The sequence below is a fragment of the Cucurbita pepo genome, chromosome 16 (assembly GCF_057944985.1).
Source record: "Cucurbita pepo subsp. pepo isolate OVF chromosome 16, ASM5794498v1, whole genome shotgun sequence".
NCBI classification, from domain to species: Eukaryota; Viridiplantae; Streptophyta; class Magnoliopsida; order Cucurbitales; family Cucurbitaceae; genus Cucurbita; species Cucurbita pepo.
The window spans coordinates 10,735,032-10,753,598 of record NC_141813.1 but is presented as its reverse complement, the minus strand read 5'-3'; the positions used below and the strand labels follow the sequence as shown (position 1 = coordinate 10,753,598).

Below are 18,567 nucleotides of genomic sequence, written 5' to 3'. Positions count from 1 at the left end.
TAAAAAGAAGTTGATGTAATGAATAAAAAAAAAAAAAAGTTTTATTGCAGTAATTTTTTTTTTTTTTTTTTTTTTTTGTGTGAATTTACAAATTTAGTCCCTAAATTTTCTAAAATTTTCGTAGAATTTAAAATATTATTTAACGAGTCCATAAATTTTGAATTTTTTGTTTAATAGATTTCTGAACTTAACAGATATCTCTCACTTTTAATTTTAATTTCTAACGGATTAAAAAGATTTATAATTAATTGATTTATTAAATATAAAATTGAATTTTATAAGTTTGGTGAATTTTAAAAATATTCAAAAATTAATAATTAAAAATAAAAAATGTTCAAATTAAATATTTAGATAATACATCAATTAATATTAAGTTGAGATGTTCATTTAATTCGTGGAGATCGAGAATGGAGAGGGAGTGAAAAAAGATCTCTCGTTCAACAAACAAATGAGGTTGTTCGTCCCGTCTCATTATTTTTATATATATAGTTATTTAGTAAATAAATATATTAAATTTATTAGAATGTTTGTTTTTTTTAATATAAATTATATTAGAAAATAGAAATTATATTTTCCTAAAAAAAAATATATATATATATATATATATATATATATATATATTAGGGAGAATTTAGGAACAGTAGAGATGAGAAAAGAATTGATTACTCGTTAGATAAAAGATGATAGGTTTAGGGTAATGGAAATCAGAATTATTTGTGCGATTCTTCTCCGTTCTTCCCCAAACGCGAAGAGAACCTCTTGCTTTCTTCTTCGTGTTCTAATTCACGCCGAAGCCCTAGCTTTCAGGTACAGTTCTATAGCTCTATTTTAGCGTTATGGCATCTTTTATTACTTTTCTTGTTGGTTCTTTGCTTGATTTCGCTTGAATTTCGGGTTTGCATACCAAGTTTTGACTGCAAGTCGTTATTATTTTCATGCTGCTATTTGTTGTTTTTTCTTGTTTGCTTTCTTTCGTTTATACGAATTAGGAAGAGGATTATTGTTTCCCTCCCTTTTTCGTGTGTTTTGTGCATGTAGTGGACTAGATTATGCGTTGTGTCGTTGTCCGTAGTTTCTTTTCCCTAGAAGTTGAATTCTTATAGTTCGCACGGGAATAAATTGAGTTTCTTCGAATCTCTCATGCAACATACACAGACAGATAGAAAAAAAAAAAACCAATTTTCTGTTGGATAAGTATGCGCGCATCGTATATTCTGAGAAGTTGTAGGATTATCCTTGTCGTTGGTTCGAAAAGTTCAGTTGATTTAACAAGATTCAGCTGGAAATTTGAACATTTTTATGCCCCGTTTAATTATGACTCTTTATTTGCAGTGTGTTGTTGGAGTAAGAGAAGTTGTTGCAAAGATGTCCGATGAAGGAAGAGTACACCCTGATTGTAGAAATGCTTCTAATCCTTATCATGAATGCACCGAATACTGTTTTAAAGTAATAGCTGAAGTCAAAGCCCGGAATCAGCAAAATGAGCCAGGTTTGTTTGACATGCTACAATTTCTTTGCAATTACCTTGAGAATTGTGGTTTTCGCTTGGAATTACTTATTTCTTCAACATTGCTCACAATTGGTTCTATAAATTGCTTAATCATAATTGATTCCCCCCTCCACCCTCTAATTTTGGATGATGCCATTTGTTATCTGTCTTTTATCTCTTATTTTTTTCTTGTGAATTGTGATCACAGTTCCCACATCATCAGAAGGTGTTCAAGCTGGTCGAAGTAGTGGTTCTTCTAATTTCGTGCCTCCTGATGAGTATGAAGATCTTCGTGACGAAAAGCCTAATGAAGAAGGGCACAGTGATGGTGATACTGACAAATTTAGTGGCGGGGAGAATGTGGAAGGAGACTTCACAAAACTCACGGGAAGGAAAAAGAAATTGTTTGAAATTAGGCTTAAGATGGTAATTTTCTACATTTTTTTAAAAGTAACTACCAATTGCTATTGTGTATCAAGTCGTGACTTATGGATGATGGATGTAGAATGAGGCTCGCAAAGCTAATCAAACAGCAATTGCTGCTGAAAAAAAGAAAATGGAACCTCCATCAGAATCAAGAGGCATTTCTAAACAAAAGTGGCTTGAGGACCGGAAGAAGAAAATTGGAAAGCTTTTGGATGCAAATGGCTTGGATATGAGTAAAGCATATATGCTAGATACACAAGAGGCAGCAGAGTCCAAATATAAGAAATGGGAGAAGGATCCAGCTCCCTATGGATGGGATGGTGAGTCTCTATCTGTACTATAAATGTTATAATTTCAATTGAGCAATTCCTGTGCACATGGGTTCTTTCGTATGCTTGAGGTGCATCTATGTTTCCCTGAACATAAAATTGCACTATGCTGATTTTGGCTGTTTTTTGTGGACAAATGCATTTTTTTTAATACTTTGACAAGGTATGCTGGTTGATGACGGAAACATGGTTTGATTCTAGGATATAGATATTATATGGTGAGATGTTGAGGATATGTATGCATGCTCCTGCCCAAATTGGTGTGAACTCTCATCATTGCTGATATCTTCTTTCTTGATGTGGAATGTTATCTTATAGGTGTAGTCTCCTATGTTTCTCTTTATAGAGCCATTTAAATTGATTGTTTAATTTTGATATGTATTATATTCCAATATAATCACTTTTCTTTGGGGGAGGGGGTATAGCTTGTGTTTAAAGTTTACTTAATTGGTTGTATTTCACCTACTTGTTAATATTTGTTCATACTTGTCTAAAACTGCATTGTTTTAACAGTCTTTAACCAGAAAACATTGTATGATGCATACAAAAAGAGGACAAAGAATGTGAATGTTGACCTTGAGGAATATAATAAGATGAAAGAATCTGATCCTGAGTTCTACCGTGAGGCTTCAAGTCTTCAATATGGAAAGGTATTGTTTGTTCCACTATAATTTCAACCGTATGGGCAATTATTAGATTTCTGAGGATATAGCATTTTCATTACCGTGCAGGCACCTAAGATTTCAGAGGATAAGATAGACAATATGGTGAAAGAACTCAAGGACCGAGAGGAGAAGCGAAAGTCGTTTAGCCGTAGGAGGAAGTTCCATGAAGACAAGGATATTGATTCTATCAATGACCGCAATGAGCATTTCAACAAAAAGATTGAGCGGGCCTTTGGTAGATACACTCTGGAGATCAAAAACAATCTTGAGCGAGGAACTGCATTACCTGATTAAGGTATTGTTTAGAAGAGGCTCTGGTTCATAGGTCAAGTCATTTACTTTATGCACCTTTTCTTTCCTCTCTCCCTATGCTCGATGCATGTTTTCCGCTTTTATTGTTCTTCACTCTCTACTAATGAAGGCATATTCTTCTTTTTACCCCTGAACCCCCCACCTCTGTTATCCGATGAATATACTTGTCATGAAGAGAGAGAGACAACAAAATGTGTCTTCTATGCACTTTTTCTTATGGGCTAGAAATTTTATATTTCTTTCTAACCATGGCTTCCTTCACTGGATGACTTATTGAATTTTATGTTGTCTTCTTTCCTTCCTTTTTCTGTAGGATTTTTGGGGAAGCTTGGAATCCTAATAGTTGGGAGTGTTTAAAGCCTTTTCTCCTTAAATTTAGAAAAGAAGTTATCCTGTAAAAGATTTCTAGCGAAGCTACAGAATTGTCTTTGAAGTAATAGAAGATTGTAACCGTCATTGTTGATTGAGGTTGTTTAATTGTGAATACCTTGTCCTTGTTTCAACAAGTACAAATTACCCCTAATCCGAACAACGGTTTTCATTTTTTTGCGTTTCTTTCCGTTTCTTCACTAAGATGGTTTGAGGACGAATAATTTTAACTTGGGACTGTTTTTTTAGTTTGAAAGCAAGGGATCTTGGAGCTCCAAGGGCCCCGAAAGCTGTTTTTGCAGGCCAGCAGCTGCAGCTCACCATTCAATCTCATCAAGGTACAAGATATTTTTCTTCTAAATCAACATGGTCCTCCAAGAAAGCGTAGAAACACTTCATGGATTGGTAAGATTACGCTGTATTCACTTTGTAGACTTCTGAGATAAGTTATATGTCATCCACCCTCTTGAAACTAGTTTGTGTATGTGTGTGTGTGTGTGTCAGCTTGCACACAATACATCTATTTGGTGGACGTAATGTAAGTCGTTCAGTTTCATGGTTCTTTTTGCTTGCTATTTCTTAAAATGACTCCGCCCCAAACAGAGGGTCCTAATAACACGAGATGTTTGCAGACAAACCACTTTCCTGCCGCTTTGTTTCCCTTTTCCCCTTTTGTGACTCTCTACTGATGGAATGAATGGCTTGTTGTATTCAGGTTTTTGTATTTATTAAGTAATGTATGTAGAAAAATTAGTGAGTCAGCCACTTTTGTAGTATAAAAATGTCACCTTAAAATTATTAAACCATAACATAAAGAATTATAATCGAGTCTTTTCTAAATGTAAAGATGCAAAAATATATGATATTGAAATCTACGGATATTCGAACTTTGGAGCCAAAAAAATAATTTATTCTTTTCATTTTAGTCTACATGGAGATGACGTGGTTCAAGTGGCGAGGCTCGGTTTGTGCGACCGTGACACACAACAAAGAACAAAGATTGCACAATGAGTAAAGATATGTGCTAGAGAATCATAATACTACAATATTTATCTTGAATATATTTAACTATTTCTTTAGTTTTCGATCATTTGGAAGGGACAACATGTTCCTTCAACAATTTCTGATCTCTTGTGAACATCTTGATAGGATTTGAATTCATAATGAATCTTGTAGGATTTTCAAGAAATTCTACGATTTCTTTCGAAAGCACAACTGCTTTTCACGTTCCGTGAACAGCCAGGACATAGAAGAATATCTAAAAAAGTATTTAGAGAATCGTTCCATTTGAAGAAGGAATGATCCCAAAGAATCGATACCCCAACTTAGTTGTCACAAAAAAATAATAGCAATAGTAAGATATAGGAAAAAAGAAACAACCCCGAAAGTTTCACAATTCTCTTCAAATCGAGACTATGTCGAGTCATCTAAAGGTTTCACTATATAATACAAAACAAAAGGCATTCAAAACCATACTTGAAATTATCCAACTTAAACTATCGACTCAAGTGCCATAACTCAGATAGTTCGAAAACGAATGAGTTCAAGCCATGATTTTGTAGGCACAACGGTAACATTCACGGTGGCATGGTAATGAAAAGGAAGATGGAAGTTGAGACACTTCAAGCTCCTAGATTTAATTAACAACTCATTGTTGGAATGAATTATTGACAACTCATTGTTCGTAATAGAAAGTAGAAAATTTCAGCAACCAACCGGACACAATTTCTAGACAGCAAAACGCATATATAACTGTTTATAGATATCACATATAAGGAGTAAATATGAAGATTTTAAACTACAAAATATTTGACATGAGAGCAAGACAGGAAGACAGGAGGGCTTTACTGAAACAAATTTTACAAGGGCTCTGTCTCATCCTGCCTTTTGTTTTTTGTTGATATCGTGAAGCACACAGACATCTGCCGCCGTCTTCATCTGAAACAAACAATGACAGTTTGATATTAGAAGAGCGGATGCTCCTATTTACTGCCCCAACAAATAAACTTCAAATTGGATAAACTTCTCAGACAATAATGACATGACACCCTTCAGCTCTTAATACTATCAATCAAAAAGTACGTGTGATGAAAGAGCAAACACGTCGAGGTATACGATTAGAAGCGAGGTAGCAGGAGGAGAGAGTCAGGATGTGGCGGGGAGCGCGACGGTGGTGAACCGAGGCAGAGGTAAGCGTGAATTGGAACAGTACACATCGTGGGGATCGTAAATTTCTTAAACATGGGCATTCTCCATTAGACTTCTTGTACTAACCGAAACCTTATTCATACAATATGAAAATGGATAAAAATGAGGAAACTTGTGGAGTTTCATTGAAGTTCTTTACGAGTGGTTCTTTAAAGACAAAGCAAGAGTCCTATGGATGAACAGTCAGCGCTAATCCTTTGGCTTCTTTGAAAGGAAAGGAATTCTAGAGTTTTCTCACATAAAAGAAATTAACTTTTTCGTTCTTTTGAGATTTTCATTTTGGTAATTACTCCATTGACGCCATCATCTTAGATTGGAAGGTCCACTTGTAGTCCTTCCTTTGGAAAAGGGGATGCCTTCTTTCTTCGTCCCCTGGGTTGTTTTGTTGGCTATGGCCTTTTGAATGAATTCTCTCTGTTTCTTTTTCTTTCTTTTTTTTTTAAGCACAAAAATATATAAAATTAGACACCTATGTAACCGCCCAAGCTCACCGCTAGTCGATATTGTCCTCTTTGGTCTTTCCCTTATGGGCTTCCCCTTAAGGTTTTAAAATGCGTCTGCTAGGGAGAGGTTTCCACACTTATAAAGAATGGTTCGTTCTCTCTCCAACTGATATGGACCGCACAATCCACCCCCTTCAGGGCCTAGCATCCTCACTAACATTCGTTCCCTTCTCCAATCGATGTGGGATCTCATAATCCACTCCCTTTTGGGGCCTAGTATCCTCGCTAGAACATCGCCCGGTATCCACCCCACTTCGAGTCTCAGCGTCCTCATTGGCACACTGCTTGGTATCTGGCTTTGATACTATTCGTAATAGCCCAAGCCCACTGCTAGCAGATATTGTTCTCTTTGGGCTTTCCCTTCCGGGCTTCCCCTCAAGGTTTTAAAACGCGTCTACTAAGGAGAGGTTTCCACACTCTTATAAAGAATGTTTCGTTCCCCTCTCCAACCGATGTGGGATCTCACAACCAACCACAGGAAAAATGTTGCACACCATTGACATATTAATTTCAAGAACTCCCTTCGGTTAAATAATAATTTTGACTGCAGAGTACCATGGATCATATGCTAAAACTAGGACGTACAAATCAAGGAGATTCATTTTGAAGTTCCAACTTCGATTTAGGCATTCATGCCGACACACGGTTGAATCTGACCATTGACAAAGAGGTAAAGATCTTGCTATATGAGTTACCTGTATGACATTAACAGCTTGCTTCACTGCCCATCCGAACAAGCTAATTACGACCAAAAGTGAGAGGAATGTCTTTTGTTGTATTGAATGTAATATAATCTGAAAAAAAGTACCAAGTTTAAACCACTGGGATATTGTCCTACCAAAAACATAAAATTAATACACCAACGACAAACTATACTTACATCCATCAAATGCTCAGTTTGCTTCTCCGCCAGAAGAAATAGAATAATGTAAAGAACCTGCAGATGGAAAATGGGGATTGAGTGTTCAAAACCCATTTGATAACTATTTGGTTTTTAATTTTTTGGATTTTGAAAATTGTGCTCGTTTTCTCATAATTTCTTTACCATGACCTTCATCATTTTTCTTAAGGAAGCATTTGAATTCTTAGCACAACTCCAAAAACAGAAGCAAGTTTTTAAAACTACTTTCTTTAGTATTCAAAATTTGAACGAATATTGAAAACATAGCTAGATAGTAGCTAAGTAGTGTTTATAAGCTTAATTTTATAGAGCCTAAACAACGTAATTTTAAATTACCTCGCATGACACACAACAGTAAGCCATAAATGTCCTATTTCCATAATATGCCTTAAACAGCCAATTGGTGCTGTCTTTGACATCTTTATGACTGGTCTTGCCTATCAAAAAGGTACTGAGGTAATAGTAAACCAAAAAGAATCAGAGATGCAGCAATATAATTGTGCGTAGTGAAGGAAAAAATGAACACATGATCAAGAAAAATAAAAGAAATATAATACCTGTACATCTGAAGCCAGTGGCTAGCAATATCCAAAGCAAGCAATGATAAGAAAGTCAAACCAGGCCTGCGTTACAACCCTCTATTACATTAAAATATTGATTACACAAATAGCCCCAGCCCAAGTCCAAGTCCACCGCTAGCAAATATAGTCCTCTTTGGGCTTGCCCTTTTAGGCTTCCCCTCAAGGTTTTTAAAACGCGTCTGCTAGGGAGAAGTATCCACACCCTTAACGCCATTATAAGGAATGCTTCGTTCCCCTCTCCAATCGATGTGGGACTCCCCTTCGTTCTTGCTGGCACACCACATGGTGTCCACTCCCCTCAGGGGCTCGGCCTCCTACTGGCACATCGTTCGGTGTTTGGCTCTGATACCATTTGTAACTGTCCAAGCCCACCACTAGTAGTGTTGTCCTCTTTAAGCTTTGCCTTTCGGACTTTCCCTCAAGGTTTTTAAAACGTGTCTGCTAGGGAGAGGTTTCCACACCCTTGTAAAGAATGTTTCGTTCTCCTCCCCAACAAATGTGGAATCTCACATCATTAGTCTTTGAAAAATCTGCTGGAACTAGAAAAAAATATTTTATATATATATATATATATATATATATAAATAAATATAAATCCTTACCTGTATACTTGGGATAGAATTACTAGTAGACCAGCAGTGCTAATCCTGTGATACAGCAGATTCTGATCAAAATTGTCAATCAAGGGCAAGGTTGTGTGCCTTGAAAGGCTTGATATCAATATAAGTTATAATAACAAGCATAAAAAATCCAGTAGTATACTCCATTTCCATATTTTAAACGCCAATATAGTAATGAATACAAAGGTTAAAGAAGATTGTACCGGTCTGTTAACATGTCCAGCACGGCCCCAAAGGTGGAAACTGAATCATTCAAGAAAAAATATTACATTTTACAGATAATTGTCCAACCTTATCGACTATAATAGTTCGAGTTATTGAAGGCAATTGAAGCATCCTTTCAATAAAAATGTACATAGAGCTCCCCAGAATAGTTTTCTTCCAAAAAAACATATGGTTCAATGCTAGAATAAGGCCCACTGGGAAGTCATTAAGCACAATTGAAGTGCTCAACAATGGGTACCATAGAATTATAAACATTCAATTCTGTTCAAACCCATAATAGCCAAGATGAACATTGGCAAGAACCAGAGGATTGCATCTAATATATATTTTTCGACAAGTATTTGCTCGTATGTGCACATGGCACACACAACACGAACAGGGTAATTATGTACCTTGATTGAATTTGCGAGCACACCAACCATCTATACCATCGCATACAAAGCTGAAAACATGAGTTTCATCAATAAAATCATGTCCAGTTTCCCCCAAATCATGCATAAAGATATTGCTGGAAAAGAAAAGGGAATCTGAGAAATTAAGCACTCACCTGACAAAATAAAGGACAGAGAAAATTATTTTATTTGAGAAGCATAGAGCAAAGGCAACAATGTTCATGAGAACCCTTATATAACCTGCATTTCAGTTCAGAAATTATTTTCAAAATCACATATGGGCAGGAGCAGGACTTTCAAGAGATAAATTTAATACCCACCAATAATATTGGGAACGTAAAGGTACACGGACATTTTACTCTGTTTCCGCACCAACTTATCAGCCATGGAAGCTTCTCTAAGAGTTCAAAACTGAGTCGAATGAATTTCTCTATAAATCAATTTATATCTCCTGCATCCATCGCATATATCCATGATTAAATATTATCCAAAATCCATTCAAAAACATTAATCAAATGAAACGAGAAAGATGAAGTAGATACGCAAAACAGGGGAGGAAGAGACCCCAATGGGAAAATCTGGTCGGACTGCAGATCAAAACCCCTTTGCTGGCTGACAACCCTTTTGATGATTTACACGGATTCTTCGCGTGACAAGGGAGCAAAGCAACGGAATAACTGCAATGCTAAAGCAAAAACAGAGAGCATTAGATTAAACGAAGCTTGACAAAGATCAGGGGACAAAATGGGGCCAATCCATATTAGGAGAAGAAGAGGGAATGATGATCATGATCATCATCAATGGGGGAATAAATCAAAGGAATTAGAAATGAAAGGTTCAATCGTACCAGTCGGAAGAGGAGAAAGGAAGGAATCAATGGCGAGCAAGGGGGAGAAAAGCCTGCAAAACTGAGAAGGGTAGTTGAGAAATGGAGACCAACTTGATGGGAACGTGACTAGTCGGGCTCCAATGGCGGTAATTTGCACATGAGAACCTTGAATCTGACACCCACAGAGATACAGAGAGAGATGAGTTGCAGAGAAAGGGGACTGAAATCAAACTAAAAATTAGGGCTATTGTGGATTATTATTAATTAATTAATTAATATTAAATTTTGAATTTTTATATTAATTAATATTAAGCTTATAAAATATTATTGCATTTACAAGGATATTTAAATTTTTTCTAATAAAAATTATCTATTAAAATTTTAAAATAAATAGTTTATACATTATATTAGAAAATAACGACATTACAAGTTTTTTTTTTTCTTTCAGTTTTTGTTAAGTTTTATTTATATTCTATTTTGTATTTTATTTATCTATATTTTATTTTTGAAATTGTGGCAATATAATAATATAGTTTTTAATTCATTATTTTCAAGTTTATATTTATTATATATACAACCTTCATACTCCACATATTTAGATTTTAATTATTATCATACAAACCTATTAATTTTTTTTTAAAAAAAACTTAGTTTTATAATTTTAGAAAAAAAGTATCGGCTAATAATAAAATAATATGATACCTATATCATATTTTAATTCTTACGTGTGCACAGAAATTTTGAAACAAATAAATTTGGTAGTGAGAAAAATAAAATTTTAAAAATTGTTCGGGTTAAATCTTTAGCCCTATTGTATATTTTTATATCTAAAATTGAGAAATTATAATTTAAAGATTGTGAGGTGGGCAACAATATTTGTTAAAAAAATAAAAATAAAATAAAAAAAGCATTTTGAATGGCAAGTCATAATTTTAGGAAAAAATAAATAAATAAGTATACTCTAAACTTACTTTCCAACAAAAGAAATATAATATAAAATGATATAATTTGTTGACTTTAAATGTGATCCTATTTTTAATTTGAAAACTTTCCATATTGAAACTAAGAATCATATTTTAAATAATGATTTTATATCACCCATTGTAGTTCTCACGTTTACCTGAAACAAGTTTGTTATGAAAAGCATGAGATTGCTGTGGTGATATGTGCAAACAAATGTGAGAATCAAGACATTTTAAGGAAGAAAACAAAAGTTAAATCTGTGAATTTATTGAACATTATTCTCATGTTATTATGCACTAAAAGTCATAAATCTGGTTGTGAAATCAAGGCATGTTTTAAGAGAAACAGCAATGAAATGAGTCAAATCAGCCGAAATGGAGGAAGCTAAACGGAAGAAGTAACAAACAAAGAATAATCCAGCAAAGTTTATTGGATGCTTTTTCTGTGTAGTTTGATTCCGAAAAAGAAAAATCAATTACAGCTTGTTCAAATGAAAAATCAGAAAAATGGAAAAACGGATATAATTCCAAAATCCAACCAAAAAAGTGAGGTTTGAAATTGAGACGGTTTCTGTGCATCTTTACCTTTTTCGCGGATTGTTTGCCTAGGAAATCACAGCCTCTATGCTGGCCTTCTTCGTCGCGTTGCAGACGGGGCAAAATTCGAGAGCACTCGCGCATGACTTACATGAACACAGGTGCCTGCAAGGCAACAACAGCACGCACGAAATCCGAGAGTTGCAGATTTGGCAAATCATCCTCATCTTCTTCCTCTTTTTATTATTTCCGAAATCACTGGCGTCGTCTTCTCCGATTCTGACGTTGTTGTTGCTGGACTCGGCGTCGTTCGCGCTGGCTAAAAGCTTCTCTCTCATTTCATTCAGCGCGTGACTAAGCGACGCTACCATCGCTTGATTCTCTTCTACTGCTCTCTTCCGCTTTTGATTCTCCATTTCTAATTTCATCAATAGTTGTTCAAGTTGGATCGTCCTCATGTTCGTGCTAGCGATCTCTTCGTCCTTCTGCTGAAGCAGGACGCGCGTTCTGTTTTCGATCTGGTTCAGCAACACTCTAATTTGTTGATTTATCTTATGTTGCAGGAGTAATCTGAATCTTTCACTCTGTTTCAATAAAGAAAACAAAAGATTCAAGAAACAACAAAACAGCAAATCATAAGAAAACACACACAACAACTACGAACTTCCTTCCAAGAAACAAAAATCCGAAGAGAAATCGAAGTACAGACCTCCAATCGAATGAAACGATCAATCTGATCCACGGACATTTCCGCCACAAAATTACCTATCCGAGAATCAGATTTACTCCAACACTCCTGCGAAAGAAGAAGATTCGACTGGCCGTTTCCTAGTTGAAGATAACGATGAAACTCAGCAGCAGACTCCAATGGACGGCCAAAATTCCGCTGCTGCAACTGCAATTGAATGGCCATTCCAAATTTGAGAAACGCAAACAGTCGGATTCCTTGGTTGATTCAAAGCAACAAACAATTTAGTACATAACCTTGCATCCGGCGCGGTTCTCACGAATCTCGTCTCAGAATTGGGAGCGAATTATAACGTTTCCAAGGACGCTAACAGAAGATAGTGCCTCTCGTACACCGTGCAGATACATATAACTGTGTATATATATATATATATATATATATATAGTCACAGAATAAAATAAATAAATAAATAAATAAATAAAATAAATTCCAAATTGGGAGTTTATTAAGGGCCGCGGTAAACGCCCAGGAGTTCATGCAGATATGGTGAGTAAACAATAATTTAGTAGTTGGAATTTATACCATATTTTTTTATTTTAAAATTATTTTAAAATAATCAAATTAACACAAAATTATAATTTAAACTAATTATTATTTTTATTTTTTTTATAAAATTTTAATTAATTTTTATTTTTTAATAATATGCACACCAAATTTATTTTTCCCACTTGCCTCATTTTAAAATTCCTAAATATTAGGATCTATTTTTAATTTTTTTATCCTAATTTTTTTTTCGTCAACTCTAAATAAATATATGATCAAACGTTTTGATTGTGACCTTCATAAATCTTTTATTTATTTATTTATTTAACATATTGTTAAATCTCGCTAAATTAATAAAAATAATAAAAGTTTTGTTCAATATTCTTAATTAAAAAAAAATTGAAAATATTTTAAAACTTTTTTAATTTAATAATATGAATGGAAGGTTAGTAACATATTCCAAATATATCACTAAACTTTTTTTAAAATGTGACGTCATTAATATCTTTAAAAATTAAAATAATGTTAATATGTGTATTTTCTAATTTTATTTTATGTTAATATTATATAAAAAAATAATTAAATTAATAATATCAATTTGTTTATTATTAAACTGATGTGTATTGTAATTTTGTTAGGTTAAAATATTATTTTGAATTTATTTATAAAAATTAATAATAGAGACTATAATTAATATTTATTAAAAAAAAATTGAACATTTTAAATTACATAAACTAAAATAATATCTAAAATTACTAACAAATAAGCATTTCTTCATTTTCAAATATGTTATAAAATTTATTAGTAATATTAGACCTTTGATATTTTTAGTATAATTTATAAGTTCTTTTAATTTCAAACTTATATTATAATTTATATATATATATATATACACGTAGCAACATTTTTTAGGACAAAATTAATAAAAAAGACATATATTATGTGTATCTAAGGTTGTCGGAAAAACAGCTAATCATGGTGTGGTTTTTTTTTTTTTTTTTGTTTTCTTTCGGGAATTTGAATGTCTGTCGAATGATTTTCATAGTTTTATCTTCAATTTTGACTTTTCAATGGAGGAAAAAAAATGTTTTATTTAGATTATTCATATTTTATTTAATTTTAAAAATGATTTTGAATTAATAGAAAAAAAAATTATATAGATGTAAAAATGAAATTAATTGGAATTAAGTTTATATAATTAATGTTGGAAGTATATAGAAAAATAATTATGGGAATATTAGAAAATTGAGTAATTTAAAATTAGTGTTTTCCGGCAACTTTTTTTTAAAAGTGTTTTTTAAACAAATAAAAGAGCTTTGGGAAAAAAGCCACAAACTTGTTGTTATTGTAGACGACACTCCCGCCAAATAAGTACGCCTTGCCTTAAATTGCCTATTACTTTTCAATATATATATATATATATATATATATATATATATTTTTTTTTTTTTTTTTTTTTTTTTTTTATTGGAGCGGAAATAATATCTTAGGATTTTTGAAATTTTATCTTACTACTAATTTTTAAATACTTTTTAACTCTATTTTTAATTAGTTAAATTAATAAAAATATCGATATATTTAATTTTTTTAAAAAAAAATTTACATCCTTAATTTTTTTAAAATAAAAAAATTCAAAACCCTCTTAAATTTTTTTTTAATCAAATATATATTTACAGTTATCACTGTAAAAATATTCGTGTAGATAAATTATGAGATTAGAATAGATGATTTAAATTATGAGATTAAATTAGATGATTTTAGTCTATATATATGTACGGTAAAAAAAAATTTGTAACCATTTTTACTGTATTAAGAATTTTTTTTGAAGTTTAAAATATCATTAAAATTTAAAAAAAAAAATAAGCGGGTTAAGGGTATTTCTTTCTATTTATTTGCGTTTATGTGAATTTGAACAATATTCATATTAGCTCGGGTTTCAATTTTTGTTTAGAACATTCGATCGGGTTCAATTTATTGTGATTTTTTTAATTAAAAAACAGTAAAAAAAATGTTTAAAAATCTATTAACTGAAAAGGAAATTAAGTCTGGAATAAATCTCTTTATGTATACTGAAGATGTTGGAAGAGATTCAAATTTCACCCCAAAATAATAACAGAGCCAAAGCATTAAGCCTTAAGCAATCTCCTCTGAAGCTCACCTATGATGTTGAGATTTAGAAAGTGATTTTACTTCATGACTCCTCAAAAGTATAGCCACCAGGAGCAGTTTTCATTCAACAATGGCGAACCCGGGTCGATATGGATGGCTCGGAATGCAAGTGACAAATGTGCTCGGTTCGTCTTAGACTCTACATGCTACTCGAAGTTGTCTTGAACGTTGAACGCGCAGATTTAAGTTTCCTTGAGGTGTTTTGAAATCCTGCCATTTCCTAGTTCTGTAATTCCAATCATCCATGAATGTTTTTGCTAAAACCACTAACAATATAACACCTCTGAAACTCATATAGCTAATATGTGTGTGTGTGGCTATCTTAAACTATGAAGGTGGATGATTCTACCGTCATTTTCTTGCTTCCCGTACCAACTGAAGCCCTCCGCTAGTAGATATTATCCTCTTTGGACTTTCCCTTTGGGACTTCCACTCAAAGGTTTTTAAAACGTGTCTGCTAAGGAGAGGTTTCCACACCCTTATAACCAATGCTTCGTTCTCCAATCGATGTGACATCTCACAATCCACTTCGCTTTGGGGCTCAACATCCTCGATGGCACACCGCCCGGTGTTTAGCTTTCATACCATTTGTAACCTCTCCCTAGCAGACACATTTTAAAAACTTTGAAGGGAAGCCCGAAAGGAAAAGTCTAAATAGGACAATATCTAATAGCGGGTGGAGTTGGGCGGTTGCACTGACTATCTCAAACAACCTAGAAAGAGGGTGAAAGGGTTGTGGAAGATAAAAACCTGAAAGATAATGTTGATGCTGCACTGAACAGAAGAACAGGAATGGACGTGGGGCAGGCCTATATACACAAAAGGATGCATATACTATCCGAGCTCAGCTCTTCGCATTTTTCGTCGCCTTACGGACCCCTAAATGAATCGTGAGCATCATATAACGTGTTGTTAGTAGCTGAAGACATAAACGGGCAGTCATCAGGCTGTATCGAACTCATAAAACTCATGAATAAATGTAAAAGAAAGGGAAACAAAACAAAGGAAAAGACGATAGAGACGACAACTCATATCGTCGTTTTACTTATGGTTATGGAACATATACTAAAATTTTGCATCCGAACGCCCAACAAATGAAAGTTGTGCTACCAGCAGGAGTCTTGCAAGCTACATATGAAAAGAACCTAAGACGGTAGAGAGATCTTCGGGAGCAGTCGGATTTTGCTTTGAAAGGCAACATGAAGTTCAGGCTTTTATAACACATATACACCTGAGGTTAAGATGTGTTCATATACACATGTAATACATCGAGTAAAACAAAGAGTATACTCATAAATTGTCCAGAACTAAGATCTCATAGCTATTATATAATAAAATCGATCATTCATCAACGTATTTAGTTGCAACATCTATGCATTTCCTGTAACGCCCCAAGCCCACCGCTAGCAGATATTGTCCTATTTAGGCTTTCCCTTCCGGACTTCCCTCAAGGTTTTAAAACGTGTCTGCTAGGAAAAGGTTTCCACATCCTTATAAAGAATGCTTCGTTCCCCTCTCTATTCAATGTGGGACCCTCCAACCCATCCCTCTTCGGAATCCAGCGTCCTTGCTGACACACCGCCTCGTGTCCACCCCCCTTCGAGGCTCAGCCTCCTCGTTGGCACATCTCCCGGTGTCTGGCTCTGATACCATTTGTAACAGCCCAAGCCTACTACTAGCATATATCGTCCTCTTTGGGTTTTTCTTTTCGGGCTTCCCCTCAAGATTTTTAAAACACTATCTGCTAGGGAGAGGTTTCCACACCCTTAGAAAGAGTGATTCGTTCACCTCTCCAATTAATGTGGGATCTCACATTCCCATAAAACAAAACCATCTCTACGACATCTACGTGATACTAATTTGCAAATATGTGACAGAAATCGACTGACCAGTGGACCGTTTTCTTAAACTACAGTGTTTATTCTTGTAAGTTCCCAAGAAACTAAAGAATAGAGTAAGTCAGAAACACTGATATCTATCAAGTGAACTACTGCACCAATCATAAAACTAAAACAATTAAAAGCTAAGTGCTCTGGTTTTACCTTTCTTCTGGTTTAATTCACAGTCCGGAAGTTCCGTTGCTCCTGTGTTTTGATTGGCCAAGCACTCGAGATTTCCGATGTCACACGCGCTAAAACTATGCCCGTTCAACAAAACGCTCTCTCCACTTTTTCCATCGGTCCCTGCATTAAGGCAATACGGCTGATCGTTGCATTGAACATTACATGGATTAATCACATAACTTCCAGGTGCATTTTGATTGAGAAGATTTGAATTGGCTGGTTTATGATATGGAAAGCTTCCAATCTCCCCTTCAATTCTTCCTCGAATATCCACAAGCAAACATTTAAGCCTAGAAATCTCAGCCTCCAATGCAGCCTGGCCTTGCAATCTCTTCAACAGTTGCTGATTCAGGGCCTTCAATCTCATAACTTCATCTTCCAATGATGCAGCCCTCGCCTTTTTCTTCTCCCGGTATTTACGAACTGCTTCGCGGTTACCTAGCGAGCGTTTCTTAGTCTTCTTATCCACAGACTCCGCTGTGTCGTCAGTGGAAACCTTGTCTTCGGACGGGGAAGAGACAACTTTAGTATGGACATGAAAACAGGTGTGTGTATGTGAATAATCAGGACCAGAAGGATTGCAAGTATGAGCGTGTGTGCAAGCATGAGTGTCCTTTAGAATTTCATCCAAGAAGGTATCCATTGAGCAACTGTTCGGAAGCTCGACGGCATTCGAACTCGAAAACACTTCTGGATTTGAGGATTCAAGCTCGCCTTCTTCCATTAAAGATATGAAAATTTAATGAAAATCCACTTCAAGACAGCAATTCCAAGGAGAAACTACGATTATGAGCCCTATGATTCGAACGGAGATCCTAAACAATTAGATAAACAAGGATTCAGCAGAACAACAAAAACCAACGATAACCAACAAGAACCAGAAATGAAGAACAAACCAACAGGAACACTAATTTTGCTTCGAATTTCAGAAGAACAATCCGATAAGTGACGAATTTCAAACATCCAGTGGCGAATTTCAATTGATGATAATTAGGAGAACAATCAAAAACATGAAAAAGAAAGAAAACCCAATAATCAAAACCTAAAACCCAATCAACAAGTGACAACAGAAGGGTGAAGAATCATGGAGGCGATTCGATAATCGTAAAGAAAGCGACAGAGAATAGGATACGAAACCTTTAGAGAGATGCCGGAATTTCAAACTTGGATCATAGAAAAGAAGAAGGAATGTATGAGAGGACTGAGAAACAGCTTTTCCGGGGCTGAAAAGTCAAGGAAATGGGCATGTGAGAGTGATTCAAAGCCATTTATAGGGTCGTAGAGGAACTGGAGCAGCTTTGAGGGAGAATCTAGCCGCGTTTGGTGGTTCTTAGCTTTCTTACGACTAAATATCATTGTGGGTCCAATTATAATCGTCTTTCCCCACCTAAACTGATCCCTTTTTTGTGTTTGGTTCATACGATCCCCCTTTTTCTTCCTCCAGAAAGCCTCTTCTTCTCTAAATTTATCCTCTTTTTTCAACTCCCTCATTCAAACACTACTTTCGAGCTATGCCCGGTAGAGAGTCAATTCACCCTTCTAAATCCAACGTCCTTGCCCAAATCTCACATGAATTTACGTCCCTAAGAATGTGAGATCTCACATCCATCCTTCAGTGTCTTTGTTGGCTCACCGCCCAATTACCCTCTCTCTCACATCCATTCGTTAGTGTCCTTTTTGGCTCACTGCCAAATTACCCTTTTCAGCTAACGTGGGATCTCACAATTCAGCCTCAGTCCTTCTTGGTTCACTGCCC

At 34.8% G+C, this 18,567-nt stretch overlaps 4 protein-coding genes across 13 annotated transcripts; 1 reads left to right on the top strand and 3 right to left on the bottom strand.

The window, feature by feature from the left end:
• The first annotated feature begins 635 nt into the window (after positions 1-635).
• Positions 636-4,227, top strand: LOC111777630 (pre-mRNA-splicing factor SYF2). Of its 2 annotated transcripts, none has more exons than XM_023657316.2 (7): positions 636-807; positions 1,333-1,489; positions 1,698-1,915; positions 1,995-2,235; positions 2,758-2,894; positions 2,976-3,204; positions 3,535-3,766. In XM_023657316.2, the coding sequence occupies exons 2-6, from the start codon at positions 1,366-1,368 to the stop codon at positions 3,201-3,203; spliced, it is 948 nt and encodes a 315-aa protein (XP_023513084.2). In that variant the 5' UTR covers positions 636-807; positions 1,333-1,365; the 3' UTR covers position 3,204; positions 3,535-3,766. The 2 variants fall into 2 exon arrangements, with proteins under 2 accessions (XP_023513084.2, XP_023513083.2); XM_023657315.2 differs by lacking the exon at positions 3,535-3,766 and adding an exon at positions 3,840-4,227 and having other exon boundaries at positions 637-807.
• A 975-nt stretch (positions 4,228-5,202) lies between these two features.
• On the bottom strand, positions 5,203-10,096 carry LOC111776907 (putative CDP-diacylglycerol--inositol 3-phosphatidyltransferase 2). Of its 5 annotated transcripts, none has more exons than XM_087118331.1 (12): positions 9,868-10,096; positions 9,563-9,705; positions 9,341-9,417; positions 9,176-9,260; positions 9,021-9,070; positions 8,607-8,646; positions 8,386-8,430; positions 7,760-7,825; positions 7,539-7,653; positions 7,182-7,238; positions 6,997-7,095; positions 5,203-5,528 (listed from the first exon to the last, which is right to left on the bottom strand). In XM_087118331.1, exons 3-12 carry the CDS (start codon positions 9,405-9,407, stop codon positions 5,466-5,468), a joined length of 687 nt encoding a protein of 228 aa, XP_086974457.1. In that variant the 5' UTR covers positions 9,408-9,417; positions 9,563-9,705; positions 9,868-10,096; the 3' UTR covers positions 5,203-5,465. The 5 variants fall into 5 exon arrangements, with proteins under 5 accessions (XP_086974457.1, XP_023512084.2, XP_086974458.1 ...); XM_023656316.2 differs by having other exon boundaries at positions 9,341-9,471; positions 9,868-10,095; XM_087118332.1 differs by having other exon boundaries at positions 9,341-9,471; positions 9,563-9,697; positions 9,868-10,095.
• A 1,114-nt stretch (positions 10,097-11,210) lies between these two features.
• On the bottom strand, positions 11,211-12,456 carry LOC111777642 (putative BOI-related E3 ubiquitin-protein ligase 3). Its single transcript, XM_023657328.2, has 2 exons — positions 12,058-12,456; positions 11,211-11,932 (listed from the first exon to the last, which is right to left on the bottom strand). Exons 1-2 carry the CDS (start codon positions 12,259-12,261, stop codon positions 11,417-11,419), a joined length of 720 nt encoding a protein of 239 aa, XP_023513096.2. The 5' UTR covers positions 12,262-12,456; the 3' UTR covers positions 11,211-11,416.
• Positions 12,457-14,618: 2,162 nt separating this feature from the next.
• Positions 14,619-18,164, bottom strand: LOC111777652 (basic leucine zipper 19). 5 transcript variants are annotated; one of them, XM_087118789.1, is made up of 4 exons: positions 17,949-18,164; positions 16,791-17,626; positions 15,499-15,979; positions 14,619-14,974 (listed from the first exon to the last, which is right to left on the bottom strand). In XM_087118789.1, the coding sequence occupies exons 2-3, from the start codon at positions 17,533-17,535 to the stop codon at positions 15,963-15,965; spliced, it is 762 nt and encodes a 253-aa protein (XP_086974915.1). In that variant the 5' UTR covers positions 17,536-17,626; positions 17,949-18,164; the 3' UTR covers positions 14,619-14,974; positions 15,499-15,962. The 5 variants fall into 5 exon arrangements, with proteins under 5 accessions (XP_086974915.1, XP_086974916.1, XP_023513118.2 ...); XM_087118790.1 differs by having other exon boundaries at positions 14,619-14,958; XM_023657350.2 differs by having other exon boundaries at positions 14,619-14,958; positions 15,499-15,627; positions 17,949-18,160.
• Between the last annotated feature and the right edge of the window lie 403 nt (positions 18,165-18,567).

Excerpts from the sequence above, each read along its gene's own strand:
- LOC111777642 (XM_023657328.2), bottom strand. The coding sequence starts at position 12,261 with ATGGCCATTCAATTGCAGTTGCAGCAGCGGAATTTTGGCCGTCCATTG. Across the intron at positions 11,933-12,057 it reads ATCGTTTCATTCGATTGGAG|AGTGAAAGATTCAGATTACT; the intron begins GTCTGTACTTCG and ends TTATTGAAACAG.
- LOC111776907 (XM_087118331.1), bottom strand. The coding sequence starts at position 9,407 with ATGGCTGATAAGTTGGTGCGGAAACAGAGTAAAATGTCCGTGTACCTT. Across the intron at positions 8,431-8,606 it reads CTGGACATGTTAACAGACCG|GATTAGCACTGCTGGTCTAC; the intron begins GTACAATCTTCT and ends GCTGTATCACAG. Across the intron at positions 7,654-7,759 it reads CACTGGCTTCAGATGTACAG|TACCTTTTTGATAGGCAAGA; the intron begins GTATTATATTTC and ends CTATTACCTCAG.
- LOC111777630 (XM_023657315.2), top strand. The coding sequence starts at position 1,366 with ATGTCCGATGAAGGAAGAGTACACCCTGATTGTAGAAATGCTTCTAAT. Across the intron at positions 1,490-1,697 it reads GAATCAGCAAAATGAGCCAG|TTCCCACATCATCAGAAGGT; the intron begins GTTTGTTTGACA and ends TTGTGATCACAG. Across the intron at positions 2,895-2,975 it reads CAAGTCTTCAATATGGAAAG|GCACCTAAGATTTCAGAGGA; the intron begins GTATTGTTTGTT and ends ATTACCGTGCAG.
- LOC111777652 (XM_023657350.2), bottom strand. The coding sequence starts at position 17,535 with ATGGAAGAAGGCGAGCTTGAATCCTCAAATCCAGAAGTGTTTTCGAGT. Across the intron at positions 15,628-16,790 it reads TGAATTAAACCAGAAGAAAG|GGGTCCGTAAGGCGACGAAA; the intron begins GTAAAACCAGAG and ends CGATTCATTTAG.